The 11,688-nt window shown below is 45.6% G+C and overlaps 1 protein-coding gene across 1 annotated transcript; it reads left to right on the top strand.

The window, feature by feature from the left end:
• Window positions 1–1,656: 1,656 nt before the first annotated feature.
• Window positions 1,657–2,343, top strand: LOC147974630 (uncharacterized). The gene has a single exon (XM_087520100.1). The coding sequence runs from the start codon at window positions 1,657–1,659 to the stop codon at window positions 2,341–2,343; it is 687 nt and encodes a 228-aa protein (XP_087376226.1).
• The last annotated feature ends 9,345 nt before the right edge of the window (window positions 2,344–11,688 follow it).

Genomic DNA, 11,688 nt, shown 5'->3' with positions numbered 1-11,688 from the left:
TAGAATGGATCAAGGCGACTGAAAGAAGTTGATAACGTCATCCGTGACAATTGATCCGAAACAAGGTGCTCATCTCGCACAAAAAACCAGTCGGAAGGATCCACAACTCCTTCCCCACTCAAACCTCGATCCATTCGGGGGCTAATGATGAAGCTATGTACCTAGGGTAGGGGCATGGACCTGTCCTAAGTGCCCTACCCAAGGACATCCCTAGAAGAAGTCACCTTTCAATCGACTTGGAGGTATCCCACTCGACGGATTCAAGACACTCGACCATGGAGGTATCACTCGACCACGAAGCCAAGCACTCGACCGCTAGGAGTTCTAAAGTCACTCTGCACGCAAATGGCCGGGCTTTAAGTAGCTTTTATGGTCATCATAGCACTTTATTAGGGGCGTTACCAGTAACGCCCGACCTTAATGTACTTTAAACCCTGCATTACTGAGGGCTGGAGGGGTCTGGCGAACTCTATATAAGCCACCCCCTCCTCAGTATCAAGGGTTCGCACCCCGATTATTCACACACCTATAATCCAATCGACCGCCTCCGGGCACCGAGACGTAGGGCTGTTACTTCCTCCGCAAAGGGCCTGAACTCGTAAAACATCATGTGCTTACAACTCTTCCATAGCTAAGATCTAGCCTCTCCATTCATACCCCCCTACATCACTGTCAGAGTTAGAACCACGACACCCACCACAAGGAAATATTGGGAATTTAGGATCTCACGAAGAGGTAGTTTTAGATCACGTAAAGTTTTTTTAGCTATATTTTTATTTTGAGAATATTTTAGCAAGTTTAGATCAGTAATCTCAACCGTGAAGCATTTGGGCTTCTTGTGCTTTCTTATACAGGCCTATGGGTGAGCCCATTTTAAATGTGAACATGAAAAAGGAAGCGAGGACTCCAACAGGCGGGACGAGCCCCTTCCCAATTATTTAGGACGGGCATGCGCGAGGGCGCTTCGTCCTCACTGCCACGATTCTCCAAAAATGGTTCATCTGCCTCTGCGTCCTCTCGATTCCCTCTTCCTCTGCGTCGCCCACTCTCCCAACAATCTGGCTTCTGGAACGATGAGTTCTCCTTCCTGTCAATTTTGTTAGTAGTTCTCCAGTAGCAGCACATACGATGGCCTTCTTCTTGTCAATTTCTTGTTCTCCTGCTTCTTTATTTTGTGCGCACAGATTCATCTGCCTACAACATGAGTCCGTTGCCTTATGAGAATTTTGCACACAGATTCATCTGCTTGCAACATCTAGTCTGTTATCTTGTCAATTTCTTGTTTTTCTCCTGCATCTATAGTTTGTACACACAATTTCATCTGCATGGGCGATGAACAATCCATAGATACATGTTTATTCTTGATTGTTGATGCAGTTGTTTAGATAAATATTTCAAGAGCGTAAATTTATATTGTTAATTCGCATATACTCCCTCTGCAAGGAAATATAACAACTTTTGCTTCACTGCTTTAGTGATTTCTTTACAGAGGGAGTACTTGTTTAGTTTAAATTGTTCATGCACTTGTTTACATAAACTTTCAATAGCGCCAGAATTCCTATACTATCCGCCGTAATATTCATCTCGGCTTATTGTTATCATGTTATTTTCATGCTTCATGTCTTATACTGGTTTCATCAATTACAGTCCTTCGGCATGGAGTTCGAGAATGATTATGATGCTAGGGAAGATGGAAATACCGCAATTTGTGTGAAGTACACGAACAAGGCTAGCTCTGTTGAGTACTGTATTGGTAGATTCAAATACTGGCTGCGGAACGACGACCAGAAGATAGTTGCACTGGATGTGGAGTACACCTGGCCTCGTGGTCCGACACAGATGGCGGCCATGGTCCAGTTATGCGTTGGCATCTACGTCCTCGTGTACCACATAAGCGTTGTTGATGAGCACTGCGGCCTGCTTGCCACCTTCCTGCTCGACGAGGAGTACACCTTTGTTGGGGTGGACATCGAGAATGACAAGAAAAAACTCAAGCATGTTGGTCTGGTGGTACAAAACTTTGTGGATATCCAGAATATGTGGAGAGTGCCTGATCCAGTGACGATTAAGCCAAAGTATGGCTTGGCTGACTATGCTGGTTCCATCATCCACCACAGCTACACCAAGATGAAGGACGTTCTCACAGAAGATGACCACCATATATGGGCAGAAGCGCCCTTGCCCTTGAAGAACATCTATTATGCTTCCATGGACGCGTATGCCACCTACGACGTATACAGGCGGTTGGTGAACTTCCAGAAGGGGTTCGAGAGTCAGCGCCAGCATCTCGCCAAACCATCTAGGCGGTCAAAGAAGTCCGGAAGGAAGAATGAATCAACATAAAATGTTTCTTCTATTTATCTAGCTGATAGTCTGTAAACTTTATTATACTGCTAGTAAGTCGTAAGTTCAAATTTCCTGCAAGTTGAATCATCCTTTATTCTAGCTGTCTTGCCTAATTTGATCCACGTTCACGAGATATTATAATTAAGACGTTTATTTTGTTTCGGTTTCGCTAGCTATGATACAGAATGCGATAGCCATTTTTACCAAAAGATTATTTCAGATTTATAATGAATACACAGAATGCGATAGCCATTTTTTCCAAAAGATTATTTCAGATTTATAATGAATACTGTTCTCAACTGGGTTTGAATAGAGAAATTTTATTTATTTTTAATTGCATAGAGAAAGTTCATTTTTTTAATCAAAAGAAGGGTCATCCCCTCTAATTTTCCATTAACGAAAAACACATGGTCTTTCAAGCCCCTGATACAAACTACAGCTAGAAACTAATGTAATCAACTAGCAGCACAAATCATACATGGTAGCAAGCCCAGCCAGACTTAACATGAAGGTCCAAAAAATAAAACTACGGCAGAGATGCGCAGGTGACACCGCAGTACCCTGTGACTCCACACTTGCAATGAGCTGTACAATTCACCTGCTACATGCTCTAGCGTGCGCATATAGACCATCATCACCTCTTTGCTCCCAACATCAGCACCTGTTTGTTTACCACCTTCATCTGCAATATAGACCATCCCATGATCCACAAGCAAATTAGCTAAAAAAGAATCATAAGATCACTATACCATTTATTTTGTAATCTCACATTATTCCTGCATTGCCAAAGAGTCAGGAACACAACTGATGCCCTTCCCGCATCTCCTACGCAAACACTCATAGGTAGTTCTACCATCTTAACTCCATGATTTAAAATATTAATAAAACCCCCTTAACGATTCCATTTGCATTACCATCGTTCATGATTATAGCCAGGGAAACAGCAGCCAATAAAGCAACCACCTGTGAAAGACCTATTTTGAGTCCTGAATAGGGCCGAATCCTAGCATTTACTCTAACTGCAACATGTCCTCCTCTCATAGTCATCATCACCCAAGACATAATGAAGACGTAACCCCATAGATGCATAACTTCTATCAAAATAGTTTTCGCACTATACCTAGTGTAAAGGACACTCTTGAGTTGTCGTGCTACATTTGTGGCTCCTCGGTCAGCATGTTCATAACCACCTCGATATGAAGATCTTCACGGGTGGTGGTCTTGAAACCGAAAAGAACGGCTTTATGAACCTTAAGCTCTTCACTATCAACAAAATCACTCCATCCCTTGCCGAAGATGATGCGGCCATCATCACACTTGTGGTACTTGACCGGCATCAAACTGTCCTTGCACAGCCGAATGCCAGCAAGCCCATCTCCCGGTATCTCCCCATCTCCTAGGGTCTTCAGAGCGTCGACAACTTTCACCGGTAATCTCTGTATGCACCGTCATAGGAAGAAAAATTATCAAATATGTGAAGGAGCAGTAAACAAAAGGATCTTCAGCTACATCTACATATATTACATAAGGATCTTCAGCTATGGGAAACAAAAGGATATGCAAAAACACACATCAGTGTATTCACTGGTTTCAGCTACAATAGCATATCATTAAACTTTCTCTCCATGAAAAAACAAAGAAAATTGCATACAAAATAGAAAATACTAATACACCAAAAACATACCATCGTCTTTCCTCCTATGTTCGACTTGGTGAAGCGGTGGACCAAAAAATGCACCTATATAACCTTTCTTCATCGCCAAAAGGTCATGTAGGTTACGCTCCTCTTGCTTCGTAAGATTAATTCCCTTCGTTATGACAACTAATTCTAGAGGATCTTTACACTCTTCGTTTTGATCGCATGTCCTTGGCAGGTTGCAGCAGTACACCATAGGAATGTCTTCAATCAAATCGAAGGAGACAAGGTCGCCTTCTCGCAGGTCAAAGTCTTCAACAAACCTGCACCAGTTTTCACCACAGATGATCGCCCTTGAATTCCCTTTGTACACGCCAAAATCATACATGCGGCTCCCTCTTGCTTGAAAAAGCAATGAACTGTCTGGGATGGCGCTGAACTGGTGCCTTGCGTAGCATGGCACGATCTGTAGATGTAGAATTTAATTGCTATTTATTTCCTACATATTGTTAATCTTCAAAGTAGAGGGGAACAAACACAGTACAAGTAAAATTGACATGATTATTTATACCAGAGCTGAAGTGTCCCCATCTAGCCTGATGGTAAATGTCAACCCATCTTCATTGGGCCTGTTGCTGTCCTATCGACAGGTTATGCACACCACCTGTGTAAACAAAATAAAATGAAGAAAAGCAAAGGATGAGAATTTAGGAAAAGGGCGTATGCATGTAAACACACTAGGAAATAATCATACAGTATAATCAACGAAGGTACTGCATCAGTAATCAACAATCATACACTTGAACTGAGCGGGTGGCTCGCCCTCCACTCCTCATAACCCCGCAACGCAGCGCGTGCCCGCCGCACCACAGCTTGTTCAGACATGTCCTTCTCTTCATCCTCGATCGGCAGCATGGGCTCACCCCGAGCGTCAATGCACGGCATTAGCCCCTCCTCCTCTGCAGCACAACTGAGGTAGTGTCTGAGACTGAGCAGTAATCTCTGAGAAAAGTCCTATGAAAACATAAATCCTACTACTGCTGTTACTCGGCCCACCCGAATGTACACACGCACACCTTCAACATATAGCCCATCTACATACATCCGCATCCAACAATATGGTCCTTGAAAAAGATAAGACAATCTGTTCTGGACGGACGAAGGATCGTCAGGGTAACCAACTCAATTAGCCACTTGTCTATCATGTTGGAGAAAATGAACTTACTTCACTTTTTCCTGGTACTACATAACCACACATAATAAAGACTAAAATAATTCCTAAAAACTCTGATATATCGTATGCCCTCATATTTATAATCTTTAAAATATGAACTAATTTGGGCAACAGAATTAAGAGTTTATTGTTATTTCCCTACAAAGATACAAATATTTGGATCAAAATTTCATATTTTGCAAAAAAACACTGTAGTAAGTATTATTTTGAGAAATGTTTAGTTGACTTGCAATCTAGGACTACAGGTTAATGCCTGCCTTACTAAACCCAACCTAATTTCGGCCTAAAAAGGAATTTAATCCACTAGCCCAGCTTATAAGTTTTGAGCCCACCCTCTGGTTTCTTCCTGGATTCGCCACTGCACAAGGCCAATATTTTTTAAAGTTTTTAAAGGACTGTTTGCTGAAATTTGCTGCTATTGTGTTACGCATCTGCACTTGTTCATTGTTATGAAAACCCTGGAATACCAAAACCCTAAAAAAATACCCAGCTAGCCACCGATGTAGAAAACTTCCTTCAATCTCTGCATCGCCTTCCACCTAAACTCCGATTTAAAAATCCTAACTATCTAATCTTTGACTTTGAAAACCATATCCAACTCCCGAAACGGCAACACAACAAGGAACAAAGAAGTCGAAGATTACAGGTTAGGGTTTCTCACTTCAACTAGTCGCCGGTAGTCGCTAGGTGCTTGCTGACGGCCTCCCAATCTCACTCTGCGCTCTTCTGCTCCAACCATCGAGAGCGGCCAGGCGAGTAGGCGGCGGGGTCGCGGCGGGGTGGTTTGTGGGGAGGGTGGGGGTGAGGGGGGCGGGGGTGTGTGGGCGATGGGGGTGATGACACGGACCCTATCCATGTCAAGCATAGAAAATAACGGCCCGTGGGTCCAGTTCGTAAAGAAACAACCAAACAGGCCCACAGGCTGCTTACCAGTCACAAAGTAAAACCCTATGTTACTAATACAAAAAACACAAAGCAAAATCCTTTTGTCTAAAAAACAAAAACAAAGGAAAATCGTAAAAAAGAGGGAAATCCATTTTGGGTGAGTTCAACATGAAGGTGATGGTGAGAGGCTCAAGGAGGAGTTTTGTGCGTTTACAACACCTTCATTTTAGAGAGAGAAAATGCACCTTACAATGTGAAATTATAAAATCATTATTAATAAGTGCTGAAAATTCCTTATTTATAAAAAATTGTTTCTTTCCAGAAAAAACAAACTTCAATAATGGGGGTAGGTAATTGCGTCGCCTTTCTCGCCCCCCCTGGCATATTCGGGCCATTTACCGCATTTCTATGGTTGTAACCTCGAAAGTTCAAGATCTTATGCGGCCACCATGAAATCATAGCAGGGAATGGGATGAGTGCCCCATGTTAAGCTCTTTGGTCCATATATGTGCCATATGCTACCAACGGGAGGCGTGGCCTCGAAGCCGTTCTCTACGGCTATGATGCCCGTCTGCTGTCGTTATAATCAATGCAAATTCGTGAGGGGCTAAAAATTCACCGGACCGGGTGTGGTGCCATCGAGAGAGAATGCGTCCGGCCTGTGAAAGGAGTGCGGGGCCCGTTCCTTCATTTGCCTCAAATCTCGATGCCACGTGATGTTAGACATAGTAACCAAGGCATGTCTCATGCATCGCACTCAACTGGACCCACAACATGCATGCACACATGTCCACGTGTGAGCCTAAACGGCGGGGATGCATGGTTCGGGGACTGGCGTAAGTGGTGTGAGTCCAGTTTGGATCTAGCTACCAAGAGGTAATGCATGAGTCTAAATGTCTACCAAGAGGATGCATGTCCACGTATGAGTCTAAACGTCTACGTGATGCTCCACACGTGGGTCTAGACGGCGGGTCTGCATGTGCTTTGGATATAGCTACCAAAAGGTAACGCGTCCGGTTTGTGTCTAGGCGGTGCTTCACGGGGCCTGGCGTGGTCTCGTCGTATGACCCATGAAGGGTGTGGTCAAACACCGAGAGCAGCACGCATAAGCCCTAACGCGGGCTATGTGGAAGGCATGCCATATCGCATGATGGATGTAGCCAATGGAGGGAACGAGGTCAGCATGCAGACGGAGTGTGGGGCCCATTCCTTCATTTTCCTCAAAATTCGTTGCCGCTTCATGTGGGCCCTATCCAAAAAGGCATGTCCAGCGCATCACACACAGCTGGATTCACACCATGCATGCACACTTGCCACGTAGACACCCACCGTAAACCTTTAGCCAAGTTGACCCACACCATCCATCCACCCTTGACCCCACCTCGGTTCGTTGGATCTCCGACGAGTCCCTTCCCTCGGTATGCCAAGCATGTTAAAATGACACACGGCTACACGTCTTGCACACCAAGATTGGCGCATCATGCACGAGTGCCAACAAACATGTCCAGCTGAGCATCTTTGCCCATTATCTGGATCGAGGCGGCTAGCGGTGCATGTTGTCGGCCCGGTTGCCTAGCGGTGCATGCTATGGGTAGACATGAATCGCATCACATCGGATCAAGATTCCCCTCTCTTGTACCGGACGTCGGAGCAGCACACATGCATGGTAGAAGAATCTGTGTGGTTGATGTGGGAGCTTGGATGAGACGCCATGGGATAGGTGCATGTTGAAGTTCAAGATTTAGGAATTGATAACAAAATGAAAACGATAATTCAATTGTTTGTGCAGGTGTACAACATGTATTAAGGAAAATCTGGAATATGACACGTTGACATGCATTTTGGCAACAAGTGCACTTTTGGAGGGGGAAAACAGGTAGCCCCCGTGCCTCCCACCACTGGTAGAAAAAGGGCCTATAGTCCCGGTTCGTAAGGGCCTTTAGTCCCGGTTCCCGAACCGGGACTAAAGTGTCGGTACTAATGCCCCGACCCTTTAGTCCCGGTTCAGTCCAGAACAGGGACTGATGGGCCTCCACGTGGGCAGTGCACAGAGCCCAGGCAGGAGACCCTTTGGTCCCGGTTGGTGGCGCCAACCGGGACCAATAGGCATCCACGCGTCAGTATTTCTATGGCTGGGGTTTTTGTTTTTTTTGAAAGGGGGGGGGGGTTTGGGGGTTTTGGGGGGTTAATTTAGGTGTTTCATATATTGTGTTAATTTAGCTAGCTATAATTAATAGAGAGAAGTGTCCTCTCTTATGTCCGTGCTTGGTCGACGCTACGTACTATACATACATATAGAGAGGACTAGACACGCTAGCTAGCTAGTAAGCAAACGAAGGAAACAGAAGATCGTCATGAACATATATGCATACAGAGAGAAGTGATATCGACCACCTCTCCTTCTCCGAGAGATTGGTCGAACAACAAGTTCTCGTATATCTATCTGACACTACCGGCTACATATATACAATAATTATCTCTTACAAATATAATCATACGGACTCAGGGTCTACATAGAATTCTCCGTCTTCAGGGATCACGTGGTCAAGAAAGAATGCCGCCAATTCCTCTTGAATTGCTCGCATGCAAGCTAGTGCTAAGAGTTCATCCCGCTTCCGAAACATCTAATTTAAAGAAGGCGGTCAATACATATATATATATATATGAATGAATGAAACTCAACACAAATGATGGTAATAAAATAAAATTGTGAATGTTGTTATTTACGTACTTCATATTGTTCGTCAGTGTAGCCCCGCTCACAGGTCGTGTGGCGGATGGACTCGCAAACGTAGTATCCACAGAAATCATTCCCTTGTTCTTGTCACAACCACTTTACAAGAAATAGAGATTAATCAAACTGATAAGCAAGAATGCCAAATGGTATTGATGAAACTAGCGCTTGAATGACTAGTAGATGCGCTTAAAATGCTAATATAGTACTTACTTTCGGGTGTCTAAATTGCAGCTCCTTCGGCAGTCCCGGAGCTTTTCTGGTGAATTTTCTCCAAACCCTGCCGGACAAAGAAAACAATTACTTGATATATCATGAAATGAACAAAGTTGCTGATATGGTGGATAATGATCGATTTAACTTACTTCTCGAGTATTTGAGTCATGTCTACATAGTCCTAGGGATCTTTTCGTCTTGAGTCTAAGACGGTTACTAGTCCCTGCTCAAGCTTAATCTCTAGGAGAATATAGCGGAAACTGCACACGCATGCATAACTCATCAATTACATTACTATAACCTTGACTAATATATAAGGGAAATCGAATACGCACAAGAAAGTAACACTCACTTGAAGTTGTAAGGAAAGATTATTATATCTTTGTTTTCATTTATTACCAATGATCGTAGCAAGTTGGCCTCGGTAGCTGCGGCATGAAATTTAACCTGAGTTGCATCTATGAGATATGTGTTAATGAACCCAATATCACCGACTTGTCTTTTCTTCAATTCGGTGATCTTCAATCTGCATAATATAGTGAGGATGATTATAAATACATGCAATGAAAGAGCTAAGCTATATAGAGAAACTTAATGACAGAAGTAGTACTACTTACAGACAGTAGCAGGCGACCGTTGTTTTATCGAGGGCCAATTGATTGAAAAACTGATAGAACTCCTCAAATGGAACAGGCAACAGTTCAATTCCAACAAGGTCATGCTCCTTTTTAACTTTCACATACAAAGTACTCCTCCCCACAGAGTCTCTGCAGATTTTCAAGTACCAATCATGCAATCTTCGCATCATCGTTGATAGAGATCTTTCATCTTTGACGAGAGGCTTCCCGTACTCGTATCTTTGTATCTGCATGTCCATGGGTTCATAATGTACATCGTCGGGCAGGTAATCTGCAAGATTGCTATAACCGGGCACCATCCTCGGATCATTAGCGATGTTGTGGCTAGGCACCTTGAGCGGGGGGCACGATTGCTTTGCTTGTTCGCCGAGCTGGGCACTTTGTTTCCCAGCTCGTCGTTCTTTCAGCCTTTGATCACTGACAGTACTTCCCGACCGCTCCGCTTCGGCAAATTCCTTTCCAATAATGCGCTCATAGTTTCCTTTCGGCAGAGACTTCGGTGGTTTTGTCAGGGCAGCCAGAGTGCGCTTCACTTTCACCGGATCTACCTTCTCCTCCGGAGGTGGATGTCTCTTTGCTCTCAACCCTTGAAACCAGTCATCCACTTCGGTTCGCGTGATCTCAGCGTTCTCCTCCGGGGTCCTCTCATATGGTAACTTCTCTGGAGTCTTCAGAGAAGGACCAAATCTGTATGTCCTCCCGCCTCTGGTTGTACTGCTAGACGCCGACCGAGCAGACGGAGCGGTTGTCTTCTTTACTTGCTTAAGAGGCGGAGGAGAAGGACTACGACGCGCCGGAGTAGCTGGAGCGGCGGCAGGTCTCTTCCGCCCTTGCCGATGAGGCGGAGAAGGAGGAGGCTGGCTGCTCGGGCGCGTCGGCGCAGGCGGAGAAGGAGGCGGAGTGCCGCCACGCGCCGGAGAAGGAGCCGGCCGAGGGCCCTGATCGTCACTCGCCGGAGGAGGAGGCGGTGGAGGAGGCGGAGTGCCCTGACTCGCCGGAGGAGGAGGAGGAGGCGGAGGCGTCCAGTTCGGAAGGTTGATGAGCTCCTTCCGCCATAGGCATGGAGTCTTCATAGCAGACCCCAACCGAGTCTCCCCTTCACCGGTAGGGTGGTCAAGCTGGAGGTCCTCAAATCCCTCCGTTATTTCATCCACCATCACCCTAGCATATCCTTCTGGAATCGGCCGGCAGTGAAAAGTTGCGCCGGGTTCAGTAGGATAAATAGAGCTAACAGCCGTCTTGACCTTCAAATTCATCCATTGTGTCATAAGGTGGCAATTTTGAGACTCCATGATAGCATCCACGGGATAGCTGGCAGGAGCCATCAAGGCATGCTCCGGCTGAAGCAGCTCGGTGGAAGCCACGCTGCTTCTGCGCTGAGATGGCAGGGTAGCTTCGGGGGAGGCTTCGGCAGTACGTTTGCTGCGATTTGCTTCTCGTTCCTCTATCGCGTCTACCCTTGCTTGCAGCGCCTGCATTTGGGTCTGCTGCACTTTTTTCCTCCTCTCATGGGATTTGTAACCGCCTGTGTCCGGAAACCCAACCTTCCACGGAATGGAGCCTAGCGTGCCTCGTGTCCGTCCAGGGTGCTCAGGATTCCAGAGGGCCATTGTGAGCTCGTCGTTCTCTCTGTCTGGAAAGAACGTCCCTTCCTGCGCTGCTTCGATATACTGCTTAAGCTTACTGACTGGTATGTCCATTTGATCGTTCGTCCAAATGCACTTCCCTGTTACAGGGTCCAAGGTTCCGCCAGCCCCGAAGAACCAAGTCCGGCAACGGTCTGGCCAGTTAATTGTCTCTGGTTCTATCCCTTTATGAACCAGATCATTCTCAGTCTTGGACCACTTAGGCCGGGCTACGAGGTAGCCACCTGACCCCGTGCGATGGTGAAGCTTCTTCTTTGCAGCATTTTGCTTGTTTGTCGCCGACATCTTCTTACTCTTTTCCGATGTCTTGTGGGCCACAAATGCGGGCCAGTGATCTCTGATCTTCTCATATC

This window comes from Triticum urartu, chromosome 4A, assembly GCF_056163025.1.
Source record: "Triticum urartu cultivar PI428250 chromosome 4A, HENAU_Tu73, whole genome shotgun sequence".
Classification (NCBI taxonomy): Eukaryota; Viridiplantae; Streptophyta; class Magnoliopsida; order Poales; family Poaceae; genus Triticum; species Triticum urartu.
Note: the sequence above shows the minus strand (reverse complement) of the source record. Positions and strands in the feature narration are given on the sequence as shown.